The sequence below is a fragment of the Marmota flaviventris genome, chromosome 9 (genome assembly GCF_047511675.1).
Source record: "Marmota flaviventris isolate mMarFla1 chromosome 9, mMarFla1.hap1, whole genome shotgun sequence".
NCBI classification, from domain to species: Eukaryota; Metazoa; Chordata; class Mammalia; order Rodentia; family Sciuridae; genus Marmota; species Marmota flaviventris.
Window position 1 is genome coordinate 102,602,069 of NC_092506.1, and position 20,119 is coordinate 102,622,187.

At 51.3% G+C, this 20,119-nt stretch overlaps 1 protein-coding gene across 1 annotated transcript; it reads left to right on the forward strand.

Moving 5' to 3' along the window:
* The first annotated feature begins 1,053 nt into the window (after window positions 1-1,053).
* On the forward strand, window positions 1,054-14,614 carry Il10ra (interleukin 10 receptor subunit alpha). Its single transcript, XM_027930735.2, has 7 exons — window positions 1,054-1,180; window positions 3,609-3,729; window positions 4,319-4,500; window positions 5,703-5,872; window positions 6,503-6,653; window positions 8,105-8,226; window positions 11,378-14,614. The coding sequence occupies exons 1-7, from the start codon at window positions 1,114-1,116 to the stop codon at window positions 12,293-12,295; spliced, it is 1,731 nt and encodes a 576-aa protein (XP_027786536.2). The 5' UTR covers window positions 1,054-1,113; the 3' UTR covers window positions 12,296-14,614.
* The last annotated feature ends 5,505 nt before the right edge of the window (window positions 14,615-20,119 follow it).

The window sequence follows — 20,119 nt, forward strand, 5'->3', positions numbered from 1 at the left end:
CCCTTTCTCAAAAGCTACAGATAGGCCTTCAGTGTGGGCTCTGGATACTACCAAGGAAACATCCCAGGAACAGAGAGAGCCTGGTGACCCCAGGCTGAGCCTGGAAATGTCAAGTCCCCCTTCTTTTGTTCCCATGTCCTCTGAGAATAAGAACAGGGCTCCCAGGTCAGCCAGTATAGACACTGACAAGAAGACCCACAAGTACATGCTCAACATCACAAATGAATCCAAATCTAGACAGATTCACTACTGCATATGTGAGTGCAAGCACATATGCACATTGCAAGGGTATGCATGTATGTAGCAAGTTTCACCCTCCAATAAAAAGTGATGTGACAAAGTTTTTCTCCCACACCCTTACATCTTTAGCACACCCAGAGGGCAGTCTCAGCTGAGCCATGTGACACAAAAGTGTTGGCTCCAATGTTACTGGGTACCCCAGCAGTGAAACTCCAGTGAAACCAAAAGGGGCTGGGAGATGTCGTGGATACCCCTCCAAAAGTATAAGTCAGGTAGGCAACACCTACTCTAGAGTCAGTTTAGCTGAGAAGATTGCACAGAGGTCCTAGGGCAACACTGAGAATTACACACGTGTCCTCAGATATCTGCATTCAGCACCTGGAATTGTCTGCTTCCCCATTTCAGGGCCACCTTGGCCACAGGAACAATTCTGAGCCTGGTAGCCTCATATAATTAGCTAATCTGAACCCAGGTGCTGCCCTTTAGGGCAAAGCTGTCTTAGGCCATCTGCACTCCAACACGTACGCGCACACACACACACACACACACACACACATACACACACAGTTTCAATGGCGCTGGAAGCCCAATGGGGAGAAGGGCAGAGTTGGTTGCAGCCTTCTCTGCCTCTGCACAGACTTGCACAGACTTGCCCTGCCTCTGTCGCCAGCGGGGCTAATGCACGGAGCACTGTCAAACCAACGTCACGGTGCCGAAGGGGCGGGGCGCATAGAGGCCCCGCCCCGCCTTCACTGACGTCAGCCCCCCAGCCCAGGGCGCGGGCTGGGCTAGCGGCTAGAGCCGTCAGTCTCAGCGCAGCGGAGTAGCGGCGGGAGGTTTTCAGGCGGCTCCGGACGATGCGGCGCGCCCAGAATGCTGTCGCGCCTGGTAGTGCCTCTGGCGGCGCTCCTCAGCCTGTGCCTTGGCTCCAGTGCGCACGGTAAGGCTCCGGGTCCCGGAGCAGTGCTATCACCAGCTCTAACCACGCTATTTCAGACAAGCAAGGGAAACCAAGAGGGATTGGGAGATGTCATGGACATAACTCCAGAAGTATTAAGTCAGTAGAGGAACGCCTCGACCTCTTCGCGGCTGCCCCGCTGGGCTGTACGGATGGCCAGATCCCACTCCCATCTGTCCTCGGCCCTCCTTTATGTTCTGCTTCCCACAGGGAACTCGATTTAGCTACCCTCTCGGAGAGGGATGCTCATAACCTCCCTGTCCCTGCCGGGGCTCCTTCACTCTGGCAAGACTGAGTCTCAGGCTCACCTGCTGTGGAAGTGGAAGAGGTTGAGATTGAGGGGTGTGGGGGATCAATAGCCCCTCCCCACTCCAAAACTCATCCACCCACTTTTTTTTTTAATGCACTTCTTGAGAAAGCAAAAATTTAGTCATAGTTTTTCTGCTCTTCTGGTGCCATGATGGGACTGCTTCTTCCCGTGGGGAGTGATTTTGATATTTTGATGCCCTTCTGACTCTCCTCTCCCTTTGCCTTCTGGTCTCACCTCCATCTCTGCCCTTTCCCCACCCTTTGGATTACTCCTATGTGACCATCAGAGATGGTCTTCAGCCCCCCAGCTCACTCCCATTGCTCCCTGCCTCCCTCCTGCCTTACCCCTAGCTCTTAACTCAGTCTGAGTTTCTGCAACCAAGAAGCCCCAGAAAGAGAGAACGGAAAGGCCCAGAGTTGGAGGGACCAAAAGCAGATGCAAGGAGAGCAGGGACCCAAATATCTTCTACATGATGTCAAAATACAAAGTAAAACACTTTCACATGATCGGGGCTGAGGTGGGGATGTGCAGCCCAAACCCTGCAAAGACTTGCTGTGTCTTTCACTTTCCATCTAATGTTTTGCAACGAAACAGAATTAATGCTCAAAGACAGTAAATGAAAGGATGTAAGAGACAGGAAGGTCTGAGGCAGGAGGATCAAAAGTTCAAGGTTGGCCGAGGCAGTTTAGCTAGACCCCATATGTGTGTGTGTGTGTGTGTGTGTGTGAGTGGGGGTATATTTTCTAAATGAAAATGGCAGAGTCAGAAAGAAAGCAAGATTTGAGAGATGTTGAGAAGTTAGAGAACTGGGCAAGTGGGGGCAGAGCCACTGTCAAAGGAGACGCCCTAGGGGAACCCACTTGCTATTGACCTTCACTATACTTTGTGCTTAGCACCACATTGGCAAGGGCTAGTTTGAGGTTCCTGGAACCAGTGCTGCCTGTGGTGAATGGTGTGTTGGGGCTGAGAGGATGGTAGCGTAGAGACAGAGCTTGGTGTTTCAAATCTCACCTTAGATCCAGGGGTGCTAGTTCTCTGAGGAGAGGTCCTCAGCACAGTCTAAAACAAGGGCTGATTCCTGGCTGTCCTCACCTAGCCTCGGGGGGGTATCTGACTATAGGTGAAACCCTTCTAGGATTCAGGGAATGGAACCAGCCCTCAGTTTGAGTGGCCCAAGAGACCATCTGCCCAGGCAGATGTCAATAAGTAAGATGTCTGTGTAGCCAGAAAAGTGGCCTTGGACTGGGATTGGGTGGGGACCAGGTATAGGGGTGGGGGACAGGCCTTAGGATGATACTGGAGCAAAGACAGTGTTCAGGCAGAGCCAGAAACTAGCTCATCTGAGCTTGCTGCTGACATGCCTCAGGCCTCCCCCTGTCTTTTCCCCTGGGCTGTGTGGGACCCAGCTCTGTCTTCTCATCCACCACTGAGCTTCTGGTCACCAACAGTGCAGGACCCAACCCTAGCTCTGGAATCAGACACATCTGGGGGCAAGTCCACACTCTGCCTCTTACCAGCTCCATTGGCCTTGAGCAAGTCACTTACCCTCTCTGAGCTTCCATTTCTTCTTTAGTAAAATGGGGGCAATAAATGTTCTCCATGCAGGGCTGATGTGACATGGAACATAGCAAAACACTTAGCACAGTGCTCAGCTTATTGCAGAGGACCCAGCAAATGAATTCTAATTCTTGTCACCATCACCCGCTGGAAGTAGAAATGGAAGAGGTTGAGATTGATGGTGTGCGGGATCAATAGCCCCTCCCCACTCAAAAACTCACCCACCTACTTTTTTTATTTTTTATTTTTTTAGACATTGATGGACTTTTTAAAAATTCATTTATTTGTATGTGGTGCTGAGAATCAAACCCAGTGCCTCACACATGCTAGGCAGGTGCTCTACCGCTGAGCCACACTTCCAGCTCCCCACTTTTTTTTTTTTTTTTTAATTCAAATGTACTTCTTGACAAAGCAAAAATTTAGCCATGGCTTTTCTGCTTTTCTGGTGCCATGATGGGACTGCTTCTTCCCGTGGGGAGTGATTTGGGTCCTCCTAGTCTCAGGGGATGGATTCTACAAGCTATTGACATCTCTTCTCCCCAGGAACGGAACTGCCTAGCCCTCCATCTGTGTGGTTTGAAGCAGAATTTTTCCAGCACATCCTCCACTGGACACCCATCCCTAATCAGTCTGAAAGCACCTACTATGAAGTGGCACTCCTGAAGTAAGAAAAGGGGAAGATGGAGGGAGGAGAAGGGCGGTGAGGGATGGGCCAGTTGGTCTCCATCTGCTCCCCTTTCACAGGAAGGTGCCTGCCTCTTTATTGAGGCAACTCAACAGGGGACCTTGAAACATATCTACCCAGCTGACATCCCCATGTATACTAAGCAGCATGCTGGGATCTCTGGTGTGAGAAGGCCAAGAATGGCTTTCCCCCACCAGGTTTCTCCATCTTACGGGGAAAGCCTCCACAGTATTGTTGGAGAACAAGGAAACTGTATGTCTGCAAATGTAGCTGGGAGAAGTTAGAAAGAAGGCTGAGGGACAGGGCCCGAAGGCCTTTCTGGAGGGATAGCACTTGAGCTACTCCTGTTCCCTCTGTTGAGTCTTCTACACCACAGAAAAGCTGATATGCGGTCCCAAAACCAGGAGAGACCCCTTGCAATTAGATGCCCTGAACTACAGGAAATATCCCGAGCGTGTTCCGCTTTCTTCCATGATGGAAGCTCTCTGCCCAGACCTCTGGATGCCCTCTTAAAGGAGTAGACTTGAGCATAGTTCCTACCCTAGTGCCTACCCTGATATCTCTTCAGGTACGGAAGACAGCTCTGGGAAAACGTCACCAGCTGTAGGGGTGCCCTGGAGTTCTGTGATCTCACCGCAGCCACCCTGGACCTGTACCACAACAACGGTTACCGGGCCAAGGTCCGGGCCGTGGATGGCAGGCGGCACTCCAATTGGACTATCACCCAAACCCGCTTTTCTGTGGATGAAGGTGCTTTACTTCCCCTGGAACTAGTGCATGGCTTTGGCTCCCTTCCAGCCAGAAACCCTAGCCTGAGGCTTTTCTTTCTGTTCCCATATCTCCTCCCGTCATCAGACCTTCTAGCCGGGAACTAGTTACTCAAACAGGCCTGAGTCAGGTCTTTGGAGAGGTTAGATGAAAACAGCCAAGTTTTCTGAGATTTAAAAGGGAACTGGAGTTGTTTATCCTACAGAAGGGAGGTCTTGGGGTGTACTGGAGCCGCTGAGTCATGAGGGCCAGGCCTGTGAACTTGTGGAGTTTGGGGAAAGGAAGCGAATCCATTAGCACTCAGCATAGCACCTGGAGCAGTGGGCGTATTTGGTCCTCCCACCTGTAGGGGAGAATTCCCAGGGGTCATCGTTTGGAGCAGGAAAGTGCTGCTTAAGAAAAGGCAGGAGTCTCCCTGGAAGGTAACAGAAACGATGAAGCCTCAAGCCCAGTGGGATTCTTCTATTCCACAAATTGGGACTGAGCTTGGTCTGTGTGCAAGTCCTGCTCTGCGGGATTCCAATTGGAGTCGATGGTCTCCCAAATGCCTGCTCACAGACCAGTGCTCAGCCAGCTGCAGAAACATTTTTTTAAGGAGTGTATTTAAAAATATATTTCTAGCCAGACAAGGTGGCGCATGCCTGTAATCCCAGCATCTTGGGAGGCTGAGACAGGAGGATTGTAAGTTCAAGGCCAGCCTCAATAACTCAGAGGGGCCCAAGTATCTTAGTGAGACCCTGTCTCAAAATTTTAAAAAATAATAAAAAGGGTTGGGGATATAGCTCAGTGGTAAAGCACCCTGGGTTAAATTCTCAGTTAAAAAATAAACAAACAAACAAATAAATATATATACATATGTATATATGTACATTTATGTGTACATATATATTTGTGTGTGTGTATATATATATGTGTATGTATATATATATGTGTGTGTGTGTGTGTGTGTGTGTGTATGTATTTCCAGGGTTCAGCCTGCAAAATTCAGGTTCCCTATGTCTATAGAGGCCCCCAGGGCATCTGTATTTCAAACATTTCCCAAGAAGTTCATATGTTCTGTGGGATTGGAAACCTGTGGCCTAGGTTTTGGGGGAGGTAAACTTGACCCTGGAGGAAAGTCATGGGTGGGATCTCCAGGCCCTCTCCATGCCTCAGCCTCATGGCTTTGTCCCTTCCCCATTCAGTGACACTGACAGTTGGAAGCGTGAAGCTAGAGGTGCACGAGGACTCCATTCTTGGGACAATCCAGCCCCCCAGGCCCCAGATGGCCCCTGAAGGTGATACGTATGAAAACATCTTCAGTCACTTCCGCCAGTATGAGATTGCCATCCGCAAGGTGCCAGGAAGCTTTCCGGTACGGGGTCCCCAAGTCTTCTCTGTCCCCTGGGCTAGCATCACCTTTGTGCAGAGTAGAAAGAACCTGGGTACCGAGGAAGGAGTTGAAATGACCTCAGCCCTCGAACACACACTCCTGCGGGGAAGGCACTGCCTGCCAGGTGTCAGCAGCTCTCAAAACATGTGATGGATCTTGTTTCTGACGCCCTCGGCGTGGGTACTTTATTTCATTTTACAGATGAGGCTGTGGCACTTTCCAAGGGCACCCCTGCGGGTGGGAAATCTGGAATGGGCAGAATCCATCCTCTTTCCTCTTCACCACAATTGATTCAGGTTCCTTCTAGAGAGATCCTCAGCTTCTAGAAAAGACTCCCTTTTCTCTATTAATGCAAAATTGGTTGTGGTAATTACAGAGATGCTGGGCTGTACTGATAAGCACAGTCGATTATCTTAGGAATAGACTGAAGGAGTTCTCGAAGGCCCCTCCAGGGTTAGGGATATTTGGGGCTCAGCGGTAGAGCACTCGCCTAGCATGCTGGAGGCCTGGCTCCATCCTCTGTATCACACACCAAAAAGGGGGGCCTCCAGCTCTTCTAGGTACCATGGCATAAGAGGATTTTGTTCATTGTTGTTCTTGTTTTGGTTTCAGTTGAGAATAAAGAAGGTCAGTCATGAAAACTTCAACCTCACAGCCTCAGGAGAGGTGGGAAAGTTCTGTGTCATAGTGAAGCCATCTGTGGCCTCCCGGACGAACAAGGGGGTCTGGTCGGAGGAGCAGTGCATCGTCCTCACCAAGCAGTGTGAGTGGGCTCAGATTGGCATCCGGGTGGAGAAGGATCTGGAAGGGCTGGCACAATCCATAAAGCCTCACTCAGGCTGCTGGTGCCAGGCACTACACTGGCCCTGCCCTGTGTAGCCAGTTATTCCTGCACAGCCCATCAGAGAGGTCCTGTTGTCCCATATTAGAAAAGCTCCATGAAGACAACTTTCAAGGAAGGGGTGGGCCCATAGAACCAGGTCCCCTGATTCTGGGGTCCTACATACAGCTGTGCTTTCCAGGGACCGCCTCAGGACCCCACCCCACCACCCCACCTCCCAGTCAGCTGTGCTAGTTCCTGTTTGTTACAGTCTGTACTGTCCTTCCTCAGAGCTGGGGTACAGAGGGCTTCTCCTTGCCCCCTCTCTCTCCCCTGAGAGGAAGCAGAACTGAGCTGTCTCCTGGGAAGAGCTGCTAAAGTCAGCAGTAGTGGGGGAGAGATGTCAGTGTGGAGCCAAGTCCTGCCCACTAGGATCCTGCCATCTGGCTAGGGGGCAGAGTGTGCCCTGCCCAGCAAAGATGGCAGTGACTCTACTTTACAGTAGGGCCTGTTGTATGAAGAACACTCAACAACTCATCGTCATTGAAGTGCCAGGGCAGACTAAGGCACCAAGGATGCATCAGGCAGTGTTAAAAGATTTTTAAGGCCAGGCGTGGTGGCACATGCCTGTCATCCCAGCAACTCGGGAGGCCAAGGCAGGATTGCAAGTTCGAGGGAGTTTCAGCAACTTAGCATGGCCCTAAGCAACTTAGTGAGACCCCGGGGATGTGACTCAGTGGTAAAGTGCCCTTAGGTTCAATACCAAGTACCAAAGAGAGAGAGAGAGAGAGAGAGAGAAAGAATTTTTTTATAGAAGAAATAGTTTTGTTCTGGTCTTAGCTTGTAACCTTGGGCAAGTGACTTGGCTTCTCTGAGCCTCAGTATCCTAATCTGTGAAATGGGGGTGATGATAATATTTATCACCTCAGGTTGTTAGAAGGGCCTGATGAAGTAAGTAAAATTCTTGGGACAAGATTATACTTTACAACCATATTATAAGGTATAATTTTTTCTCATTTTATAGATGAACAAACTGAGGCTCAGAGAGATTAAGTACTTTGTCTACAGTCCAACAGCTAGCAAGTGGTGCAGCTGGGATTTGAACCCAGGTCTGGCTGCCCCCAGAAGCCTCTGTTCTTGCCTGCTCTGCTATCCTGCCCTATTGTTCTGTTTGCCTTGGGTGCAGAGAGCTGGAAGCAGAATTGATGTGCCCAGCGAGGGGACCCCACACAGAGGTTGGAAGACTGGCAGAGATTCACTATGGCTAAGAAGTTGCCTGTAGGGGTCGCCTGGGTCACTCACTGAGTAGTTCCTCAGAGTGGCCAAGGGACCTCTGGGGACAGTCCCTTAGTGCCCCATGGTGCCAGGCTACTAATGCATCTGTCTGCCTGCAGATTTCACTGCGACCAACCTCAGCATCTTCTTCTCCTGTGTCCTGCTGCTCTGTGGAGCCCTGGTCTACTGTCTGACCCTCCAGCTGTATGTGCGGCGCCGGAGGAAGCTGCCTTCGGTCCTGGTGAGTCTCACAGGGAGGCCATTGCTCCATTTCCCAGGCTCTCCAGAGTTCCCTCCCTCCCAGGCTGTCCATTCCCTTGGCTAACCTTGGCTTTCAGCCCTGACATTATCATGGGCACTCTCATCAAGCACTATGGGGACAGAGGGAGGAAGTAAACACAAAACCCTGTCCTGAGAACACTGTCTTCTAGTAGCCCAGATACCACAGGTACATGCTGAGCAATCACAAACCCAGTGACCACAAGTCTTGTCATTTCTATTAATAATTGGCCATTGACCAGCCCCTGTACATTAGTACCAGTTACTATCCTCATTTTAGAAGTGAGGACAGAGAGATTGTTCCATGCACAGATTTGTACAGCCAGGAAAAGTCATGAGCCCATCTTCCTACACATAGTGGCCAAGAGCAATGACTCCCAACAAGACAGGAAGAAAGACGGGCTCAAGCTGTCAGAGAGGGAGGGGGCAGAGTAGAGAGGTGACAGTGGAGAGGAAGATTCTTGAAGGAGGCCAGGACCTCCCACCTCTCCCAGTGGGCCACATCTGGGCCACATCTGGGAGTGGCATGTCAGCCTCCAAAAGTTATCGTGTAAGAACTGTGCAGCAGTTCAGAAGTTCAGCCCACCCCCACCTGGGCTCAGGCTGCATGGAGGGTCACCACAACAGCCCCCCGAGCTGGTCTTGCTGTGTGCCAAAGGACCCAGCTTGGGCAGGGAGGCAGGAGCCCCAGGGAAGCTCACAAATGCGGTGGGAAACTCCAGAGGGATCCCAGGCTCTCTAAGGACAATGATGAGAGAGACCGAGTTGTTTTGAGTTTACCTTCTGGATCCGTGTGTGCGCGTGGCGGGTGGCCGGCTGCCTGGCCTGATTGGTCTTTTTCCGGGTGAGAAAGCACCGGGTCCCCTGCTCAGTACCCTGGGTAGACAGATATGAGGAGGAGACTGGGGCAGGCACACTTAAACAGCCCTCAGGGGTTTTATAGTATCTCCTTGTGTCTAGCTGAAGTGTCTACTCATCATCCTTTCTCTGTTCCTGGGAGAGTCAGCTCCTCGGCCTGTTTCCCATGCACTTTGAGCATATATTCAAGACAGGGCCTGGAACTTGGGTGGTAGCTTAGGAATGTACTGGGAGACTGGGACGAGATGGCTAGAAGAAAGTTGGGGTGGGAGGAGGGTGGTCCTGAGACCCAGGATGGGAGATTCTACTTAGGGGTCAGGAGAGGCATCTAGAATGTGTGAGGTGGTGCTTGAGCTGGTTACTGAACATCCATCACATGCACAGTTCTGTCTGGGAAGGAGCTGATTCATGTGGCCCCTGGTCCCAAGGGACTTGATTACAACCAATATGTAAACTGTGAGCTTAGCACAAAGCAGGGAAATAACATCCGAGCAGCAGAGATGACAAGCAGTTTCTGGGGTTTTGTTCCTTCTGTACATTTGATCACAGAATTCACTTGTCCTGGAGGGTTTTTTCTCCTTGGGTTAAATACAGCCCAATTTCCTTCCCCTAATAATCCGAGTCATCACTAATGTATAATGCTGAGAGCACTTTCACATTCTTTAGTTTGTCCTTGTTCATTAGCTGGCTTGATATGCTCTTTCAACTGTCCATCCAGGGAAGTTTGATTGGAAATCAGGGGATCTCACAGGACAATTGAGTATGAATTTCAGGTTTGCTCTTCACTGCTGTGTGATTTTGGGCAAGCCATTTAACTTCTCTGAGCTTCAGTTTTCTCCTCTAAGAAATAGAGGTCAAAATACTTCCCTTGAAAAATTACTGGAGGATGAAATTCAATTGAGCACATATTTCCTGAGTTTCTTCTTGGTATGACTACACGCCTTAATGACACAAGTAGGCATGTGCCGTTATTGTTTTCACTCTGCAGATGAGGAACCAAAGCACAGAGAAGATAAGTATTTTGGTTCAACTTATAAAGTTTATAGGAGGCAGAGCTGGAATTTGAACTTGGGAAGTCTGGCTCCTGAGTGTACGTCTTTAACACTAAGCAATGGTTTTAAAGTAAAAGAGACTATAATAGAGACTCAGCCAGTGAGAGTTGCATTTGCATCATTGTGTACTAAGGAAGTGAGGGCAGTTGTGTGATGGTGAGTCAATAAGTCAGTCAACAAACCTTATGAGTGTCTACTTGTGCCAGCTCAATTCAGGTTCTGGGGACAGAGTGGCAAAAAGACTAGTCTGGCCTTCACAGAACTTAGATTCTTTGGGGAATGGGGAGTGAACGAGTGTGTATTATTTCCAGGAACTAAGTACTAGGAAGAAGTAAACAAGGCTAATGTGGAAAGCATGGCTGGGAAGGGCTTGATGAAGAGGTGACATCCAAGCTGAGACCTGAATGATGAGGGGACCCAGCGATGCAAAGTGCAAGACAGAAGAGTATTCCAAGCAGAAGGATTAACATGTGCAAAGGCCCTGATGTGTTTGTTCTGGGACAGAAAGAACACAACTGCAGCTAGGGCAGAGGAGAGCCAGAGAGAGGGGTCAAATGACTTCCCTGGGACCCTTGGCCATTGATGGGGAGCAGGTCTTTGGCTGCTAGTTCTTCACTTATTCCGCTACCCCACACTGCAGCCACCCTGTTTGTGGAGATCACAACTCAGAAACTGGAGAGATTAATTTGATGTCTCACACCCAGAAATTTTTCTAAAAATGGGTGGGATGGGATAGAGTAGACTAGCTGGATCCGTCGCGGCGCACGGGGAGTAGGTATTATTTTGTGAAGCTGCTTCCATTTGCTTCTATATGAGTTATATGAACAGATTATCTTGTAATATTTGTATCTTATTTGAGGTCATTGTCAGGAAGTTTGAGGCACACTTCTAGATGGGTGGGCACAGGTTTGAAAAGCCCAGAGGGTGGAGCCGCCTGGGGGCTCGGGGGTTCCCTGCAGGCTCCCATTCCGCCTGGCCTCCCTTTCCATCTGGCTTCAAGAATCGCAGCTTCTTGTGCATCTGGCCTGGGCAGAGAATGCCTCAGGAGAAAAGCTAATTCCAAAGAGCTCCCTGCAGTGTCATCCAGGCCTTGTGGTCCCCTTCTGTTGATGCTCCCTTCCTGGGTCTCTGGCCTCCCTTGTGGCTCTGGGGAGGGCTCCGGCAGGTGGCCCCAACCAATCTCACTCTGTCCTCTCCTCCCAGGTCTTCGAGAAGCCCAGCCCCATTGGGCCTGTCAACCAGCCTCCCTGCCCAGACATCATCTACCTGCTTGATGAGGAGGCCTTCCGGAAGGTGTCCCCAGAGCTAAGGAACTCAGACCTGCATGGCAGCACAGACAGTGGCTTTGGCAGTGCCAAGCCATCCCTGCAGACTGAAGAGCCCCAGTTTCTCCTCCCTACTCCCCACACCCAGGCCTGTGGGGCTCTGGGAACGGAGGTCCCCACAGAGCTACAGGACAGCTGCAGTAGTGGCAGCAGCAGTAGCACAGACAGTGGGATCTGCTTGCAGGAGCCCTGCCTGTGCCCCGGCAGGGGACCCACCTGGGAGCAGCAGGTGGAGAAAGCCAGCCAGGGCCAGGATGACAGTGGCATTGGCCTAGTCCACAGCTCTGAGGGGCAGCCAGGGGATGCACAGGACAGCTCTGCCTTGGGCCCTGTCAGTCTCCTGAGGCCTGAGGTGCCTGAGGAGGAAGACCCAGCCGTGGTGGCATTCCAGGGCTACCTGAAACAAACTAAATGCACAGAAGAGAACGCAGCCACAGCAGGTGGCCTGGAGGAAGAGGCGCCCTTGACAGACAGCCTTGGCCCCCAGTTCAGGACGTGCCTGGATGCCGAGGCAGACTGGCCTCCGCCAGCCTTGGCCAAGGGCTATGTGAAACAGGATCCTCCAGGAATGACTGTGGCTCCCTCAGATGGCCCCACCGGACAGTGGAACCAACTGTCTAAGGAATGGCCACTCCTGGGCTTGACCAGCTGTGGTGACCTGGGAACAGCTGACTGGAGTTTTATCCATGACCTTGCCCCTCTGGATTGTGTGGCAGCCTCAGGGGGTCCCCTGAGCTGCTTTGACTCAGACATGGTCGCCTTGCCGCTGATCTCCAGCCTGCACTCGAATGAGTGACCTGGGCTTAGGGCTGCTTTTGGTTTCAGTCATGCCTGTGCCTCTGCCTGGATCAGGCAGGCCATGCTGGGCATTTTTCTGCAAGCCTATCGGGGCCAGCCCTGGACAGGCCGTACAGGACAGGAGGAGACTGTCTCGCTGGAGTAGTGCAGGGCATGAGGATGGCATTGGCCTGTGCTGCTCAATGGGGCCCTGCAGACTCTAGCAGCACTAAGGGCCGGGCAAAGACCTCCGCTCCTTGGGACTCCTTCCTGTGCTGTAAAGGGCTCTGTGCTCAGGGGAACCTCAGGGGTTCTGGAGTCGTAGTGAGGCTGCCAGGTTGCAGTCCACTCGGACCCTGATGCCTCCTTCAGGCTAGTGAGGCATCAGAGCCTCCTGCAGGTTGGAGTGCTAAGAAAATGGAGTTTCAAGGCCTCCCTGGAGGGGTCATTTCTGGGGAGAGAAGGCAGGAGCAGAGGCTGAGTTTGATCTCTAGTGTGGTGGCAGGGAGAAGCTCCCCCACAGGGAGGTGTCTGGACTGGTCAGAGCACCAGCCTTCAGGTGACCTCTGGGCTTGGGCACCAACTCAGGAGATCACCAGAGAGACAGGGCTGGGACTGGCACCTGTGCTTGCTGCTCATGTCTAGCCACAGACCCAGAGGTCAGGGCCCTGGGCTGGGATCCTGCATGCTTGGTGTTCAGTCATGTGATCCTGGGCCAGTCACCTCTCAGAGGGCTTCAGTTTCCCCATCTGTAAAATAAGGACTCAATCTTTAGAGGGTCTCTGTGATGGATGTTAGCCAAGCTGGCCCTGGGGTGACATTTCAGACCCTGTCCAACTCAGTGCTGGGAGGAAATCGACTCTGGAACAAATCTTCCCAGTGAGCTTCCTGCTCACTGCAAGGGCTAATAGTTTTAGCATCGGTCTATGGGAGCATCCTTGGAGAACTGCCCATCTCTGAGGTCCAGAGGGATAGGTGTGGGCCCTGCGTCCCCACTATCCATTTGAAATCTGTCTTCAAATAAAGGCCGTTGACAGTCCCCAGACAGGATGCTGGGAAGAAGGGCAGGCCTTCCCAAGCTACCTCTTGGCCCTGAATTTCTCTGTGGAATTTTGAAAACAGGCCTTCTGGCCCAGGGAACCCACCCATGGCCCCTGCCACTCTGCCAAGAAGCTCCTGGGTACCAGCCTGATAAGTGAAGCCCCTCTGGCAACATGCTCAGGAGAGGATTCCTCAGGGTTTCCTTGACAGCTTACTTATTTATTTTGCTCCTTTATTTATTGAAGAGGCAGCATAAGACAGGAAAGAATTCTGTTTCTAGCCGTGTGACCATGGCCAAGTCACCTTTCCTCTTTGAGCCTCGGTTTTCTTGTCTGTAAAACTGTAGAAGAATGTCTGGCTTGTCTAATTCCCAGGGACACGAAGTTCCCCTGAGAAAATGGAAACACGCCTTGAACATGGAGCGCTATGAATGACGGATGTATTGTTATTCCAATAAATGTCTAGACCACGGAAATCTTGCGAAACCAGTCAGATTTCTGGTGACGCAATGGCTGACTTGGTTGATGATACTTGGGATGCTAATGAAGAGGGTGTTGCTCAGACAGAGCCCTCATCGAGAGCCTGTGCTCACATGTATTGCTGTGACCTTGAAAAAATGATTGATCTTCTCAGAGCTTCCAATTTCCCATCTGTAACGTGGGGATGGCAAGTCCCCACAGGGATGTTGTGAGTTTAAATGAGATTATGTGTCAAAGGAGTTTAACATGGAGCCAGGCATGTGGGGTTCCCATGTGAAAATAGCTGTCCTTGGTTATGAAGGCTGTAAAGGAGATTTTTTTCTTGGAAATGGGTGAAAATGAGAGAAGGAGTTTGCACAAGGATTCTTTCACAAGATGAGAAAAGGAACCGGTGGAAAGTGCACTGCAGCATTTCAGATGTGGATTCTGACAACCTGGAAAGGAAACCCACCACCTGTCAGGAAGGCAATAGCCCCGCCTTCCTGGAGCCTCACCTGCTCGCCTTGCCCGGGAGACGTCCCAGGGAGTTCTCATAACTGCGGAAGCTCTCTGCACTCTGTTCCGAAAGCAGCCTTCTCTTTCCTCGAAAAGCCACACGTGGGTTTGACTGTCCCTGAGCTCAGCCCAGTGGGTGGAGCAAACCACAGTCCCGTGGCCTGAGCCTCTGGTGTGCTGTACTCTGCCCCAGCCTGGATCCCCCTGGAGGTGACACCTCATCTCTTTTACCCTGTATCATCTCCACCATGTCTCTCCCTGCTTTTGCTCTGAGAAAGTAAGTTCTGGAAAAGTGCCCATTTTATGTCCTTCCATGAACTTGACCATTTGGAGTCCGCTCGCACTTTCATCTGGAATTGTCAGGATGGAAAGGGGAGTGGAGGGTTGGAGGTGGCGCCTTCCCCATGGAAAAGGCCTCTGGGCAGGTGGGATGAAGCGGACCATGAGGTGGGGAAAAGGTTGAGAAAATAAGAAAAATTCTCAGAAGAAATTGGGGCCAGTTTGGTGGAAGAAGGCAGCGTGAGGAGCGGCCTGCAGGACAGAATGGAGTTAGATGATGTGGCTCTCAGGGCAGCCCTCGGCTTGCTCCAGTGGAAGGAGTGGGAGTTTGCTCTAGCTCCTGGGCCTCGGGGCTGCTCTCTGAGCACCCAGTAGGGCAGGGCTGTGGGAGGGGCTGAGAGCTCTCCCAGGCTGCAGGGTGGATGGGACACTTGCCTACTTCTCTGGAATTGGAATTAAAGTCCCCAAGAGAAGGCCCTAATGGTTCTTAATCTGAGCAACCGTCCTTCTAGGGCTTTTCCAGGCGGAGGAATGTGTGTGATGCTGTGTTTCTGTGAGCTAACGGAACTTCCTCTTTAGAAAGGCGAGGGGTGAAATGGGCCCATATTGACGGAAGAGGAAATTCTATTGAACTGTGTTTTCCCAACTTTGCTAACAGCTGTAGTCAAGGGATTGCCTGTCCTCCCAAAATATCTCTATCCACCACCCCCATGCTCACAGTCTCACAGAGCACACCCAATCCATGAGCCTGGGTCCCACCCACAGACTCCCTGCGGCCCCTACACTGCCCTGGGCAGAAGTTCTCAGAGCCCCTCCTGTGAACGGCAGATAAAGGGGAGTCATGGGCTGTGCCCACCTGAGACAGCAGCCTGGTAATTGTGAAAGCCAGGTCCAGGAGTCAGGGTTGATTGTATCAGGCCTGAGCTAGAGGCCACTGGGTACTGGGAAGCTTGACTCATTCATTTCCTGCAGTGCTCATGGGTTTGAGGGTTTCTTTCGAAGCAAACCCACAATTTAAAGGCATTGTTATTAATGGCCTTCATCACCTTTCTTCACTATCATATTGATCTTAACTTTTCTTAATTTCCCATAAACTTCAAAAAAAGGAGATGGGGCTCAGTCAACACTGATGAGGAAGGGCTGGCTGGGATGAAATTAGTATTTTAAAAACACAACCCTGGCCGAAACACAAGGCTCAAGTCAGAGGGGTGAGGCAGGAGGCAGGGAGACCTGCTTGGGAGGTTTTATTGTAGTCAGCACTTCATTTCTTCCACAGACACCTACTATGTGCTGGACATGATGTTCAGCCCCGGGTATGAAAGGGGCTTGGCTTCGTGGAGGGTACCATCTGCTTATAAAGGCAAACAGCCAGCAGACGAGCTCAGCGACAAATATACCATGATGAGTGCCATGGACGAAATGGTATTCCACCCAAGGGATGAGGCAGGAAGCAGAGAAGCAGGGTAGGGGGCTCTTAGCTCTGGCTATAACAATAGTGTAACCTGGGGGGCTTTCACAACAGACATTTATTTCTCACAGTTCTGGAAGCTAGAAAGCCCAGGACCAAGGTGCCAGCTGATTCAGTTCCCGTGAGGCCCCTGTTCCTGGCTTGCAGTTGCTCTATGGACTGTGTCCTCACGTGGTGGAGAGGACTCCAGCCCCTCTCCCTTTCTTCTAAGAACACTGACCCCATCAAGGGCTCCTACCCTCCAGACTTCATCTACACCTAATCACCTCCCAAGGGACCCACCTCCAAATGCCATCTCATCGGGGGTCAGGGCAGAAACTGATGAGTTTGGGCATCAGGGTTGGGGACACCAATATTCACTTCATTACAGAGGCTTATACAACAGCCCAATCGAATGACAGTATTGACCAGGGGCAGCAGAAGGGACAGATTCAAAAGACATTTTAAAGAAAGAGTTGGCAAGACAAGATGACAGGGTGGAGTTAGAGGTGCTCAATACACTTGAGCTCCATGAGAAACATGAAATATGGACATGGAAGGGAGACGGGTGCAGGGGGAGAGGGTGAGCTCTGGCTTAATAATGGTGTCCTCCAAAGGAAAGGTCTTTCAGCAGCTGGCCTGCCAGGCCTGGCCCCAGGTGAGAGCTCAGGGCGGAGGATTCCAACGAGAGCTCTGTGCTCTCTGTGATCTGCTTCATATATGAGCGCACAGTCCTTGGTGTGGGGATGAGGAGGCAGGCCTGCAGCAGATCTCTGGGCCCCCTGCAGCCAATATGCAGTTAGGATATTCACCTGGTGACCTCCCGTCTTGAGATAAAGCAGCCTGCCATCCTTTGACTTACAGAGCAAAGTGAGCCATGCTTGTGCTTGACATCTGCCTGCAGACCCCAGCCCAGAGTCTCCCTAGATAAAAATCGCAACCTACCACTGAGGGCGTAACAGCTGAGGGCTCTCATTATGAATTGTCCCATCTACAGAGCTGATAGACTCTGGAGTGGGCATGAGCAGGGGAAGGGTACAGATAGGCGTGTGATCAGCAAAATCCTGGGTGGAGGATGTCACACCTGTACACCTACCTGCTCAGAAAGGAGAGGGTGGCGGAGTTTAAGGCCTCGCAATGACCCTGGAGAGCATGGAACATTCTTAGAATCCTGCTACCTGCTCATCCCAGCCCTGGCAGAATCCCTTGCCCTCTGTTTCCCCATATCGCCTCTACCTACCCCTCAGGGCACTCTCACCATGTCACTGCATGGGAATCACCTGGGGCGTTGGCTTCCTAGGCTTCTCCCCAAGGCCAGGACTTTCTGAGTGCTGGCTTCCAGGACCTGCTCAGGAAACAAATCACAGTTGATCCAGCTACATGTGATTCCAGCACACAGCGAAGTTTAGTTGTGTGTCACTGCTTTAGGGAACAACTTGATGATTTGCCATTCTCTCCCTAGATGGTATCACCCAGTCCTTAGAGGGCCATCTGGATGCTGATGAGTCCAAGTGGCCAGGCAGGATTTCTCCCCCAAACTCTATTCAGCTGGCTCAGCAGCCCCACTTGGATGCCTGGCACAGATCTCAGAATTATACTGTGACTGCATCCTTGATACCACACATCCATGCTTCTTCCTCCCAGAGTCTTCCTCACCTAAGTAAGTGGCCTTACTCTCCCCACAGTTCAGGCCCCAAACCCAGGAGTCATCCCTTCCCACCCCACCCCAACCCATCAGGTGAGTCCTACCAGTCCTACCTTCAGGACAGATGGTGAATCCAGTCACTTGTCACCACCCCTACCTACCAAATGCATACCACTGGCATTTTGGTCAAGTTCATTATCACCTCTCCCCTGGACCAGCTGCACCTGTCCTTTCCCTCTGCTTCCACTCCTGCTCCCTTGATCTTCTCTGGGCCATCATCAGCGTGGTGTGGTGCACAGGGCTGCCTAGGCTCCCTAGAACTGGAGGTGCCGAGGGCAGAAGGCAAATGACTGCAGTGGGCATGGAGATGCATCTCTGTCTGCACAGAGGCAGCCCTCTCAGAACTGCACTTTCCAGGTGAGGAATCAGAAGGTGCTGAGAGGAGGTGATGTGGGCCTGAGCGGCATCTGCTGTGTGTGCTGTGTTGGACATGTGCATGGGGGTCTACAGCAGGTGCAGAAGAGGCATTTGGCCCAGCTGGAATGTTTTGGAGGGCTGCTTGGAGAGTACAGGCCAAGGGCTCTGAAAACTTCCTGTCCAGCACCAGCTTCTTTCTCTTCCTACGCAGTCAACTCTTTGAAAGAGCACTTGCCACTCACTGGCGACTTCCAAATGCTTCTGTTGCATGGACAACTCCAGAGACACCACGCACTTCATATTCTATAGGCTATCACAGCACCCCCTGAAGTTGTGCAGCCTAGAGGCCCTGCTCGCAGCACTCCTCAGACACCAGGACCATATTTTTGTCCCCACCAACTCCTTCATGTTGATAACCCCAGCACAGATTCCCTCCTCCAAAGCCTAGTTATGCAATTAAAGGGCTCCATGTTCCTTCAACATGTCCAAGCCTGAGCCACCTTTTCCCCAAATTTGGATTTTCTCTAGTGTCTCCCATCCTGACCAATGCCACCACTCCCACCCACATGGCTATGGGGACATGGGGATCATGCATTTCCTTCTACACCTTCACTTTTCCCCTAATGGGAAAGGTGACCATGAGGTGGCCTGTCAGCCTTACCTCTTCAATAGTCCTCCAGCTGTCCCCTCCATCCCCGCCCAGATCCCCCATCAGGACAGTTTGACACCATGTCCTGGGCAGTTTCTTTTTCTCTAGCATCCCCCCCTCCCTCCAAATAACCTTCCCTGCTGCTCACTGGGTTCAGGGATCTCAAATGCAAATTTGAGCTTTTAATTCCACTTGCCAGTGGCTCCCACCACCTACAAGACAACACTCACAGCCTTAGCCTAAACGAGAAGGTTCTTCTGGATCTCACCCCTGCCTCCTGCGCCAGTCCCTTTCCTTCCCTTCCACACCCTCCCTCCTTCTCCCCTCCTGCCCTCACATCCCCTGCTGTCCCCAATATGCCACACCTTGCCACGCCTCCGGACCTCTGTCCACGCTGGTTCCTCATCCCCAAATGCTCTTCTCTCTCTTCATTCTTTCAAGGCAGCTCATGTGTCCTCCTCTACAAAGCTTCTCTGGGCCCCTCAGAACCTGTGCGTGCTTCTAATAGGTAACCTGCACTGGACAGCAGCGTTCCAGGGTCTCTTGTGTACAAGAATAAAAGGGTAAGAGTGACATGTGCCTCTTAGTGCCTCTGTGCTTGGAACAGTGCCAAGTACCTAGTCCTGGATGCACCAAAGTAAAAGGAGTGAAATTCATGAATTATTATATTACACTTCTTGGAGGTGAAGATGCAGAAATTGAGTTCTACAGCAGGTACTGTAAGATCTGAGCTCATGATTAAAGGCTGGGCCTAAGAGAACAGGCACATGTAATGCAGCAATCACTATGCAGCCACATGCCAGAGGGTAGAGAGAGCAGGGCAGTCACACCAGTGGGGTTGCTGCCAGTCCACTCAGGCTAAAGGACTCCCAGGGGCGAGGTTGTTGGGCTAGAGATGTCCCAAGGACAAAAAGGAAGAGGCAGAAGGTCCAAGGATTAGAGTGGAAAGTATGCTATGCCTGACTGACCCTCAGAAGGTCTGGGTTCTAGGCTCGCCCAGCTCAGGCATTGTGTGTTCTCTGGACAAGTCCATCAGTTCAACTCTGGGTCTCCGTCTTCTTGTCTATCAAATGGAGATAGTCCTCTTCAAGCTGATTTCATTCATTAATGTCCTGGGTCTATCACTCTCATTAACATAGTACAGTCAGTACTCATTTCATTGCGAGGTCTTTGAGAGCAGAAGTCCTCTTGATTCATCTCTGTATCCCTTGCACCCAGAAAATGCCTAACAGACTGTAATGGGTGCTCAATAAATTTTTGGTGAGTCAACGAATGCATGCATGAATAGTTTTCTTCTGTTCATGTAACAGAGGCATTTGAAAGCCATTGAAAGGAGTTGAAGAAGCATAATATCCAACGTGAGGGGCAATGTGGTAATGGTGGACTGAGGC

What these genes read in the sequence shown, in the direction of transcription:
- Il10ra (XM_027930735.2), top strand. Translation starts at nt 1,114, where the DNA reads ATGCTGTCGCGCCTGGTAGTGCCTCTGGCGGCGCTCCTCAGCCTGTGC. An exon ending in CCTTGGCTCCAGTGCGCACG is followed by an intron (nt 1,181 to 3,608) that starts GTAAGGCTCCGG and finishes TCTTCTCCCCAG; the next exon opens with GAACGGAACTGCCTAGCCCT. An exon ending in CCGCTTTTCTGTGGATGAAG is followed by an intron (nt 4,501 to 5,702) that starts GTGCTTTACTTC and finishes TTCCCCATTCAG; the next exon opens with TGACACTGACAGTTGGAAGC.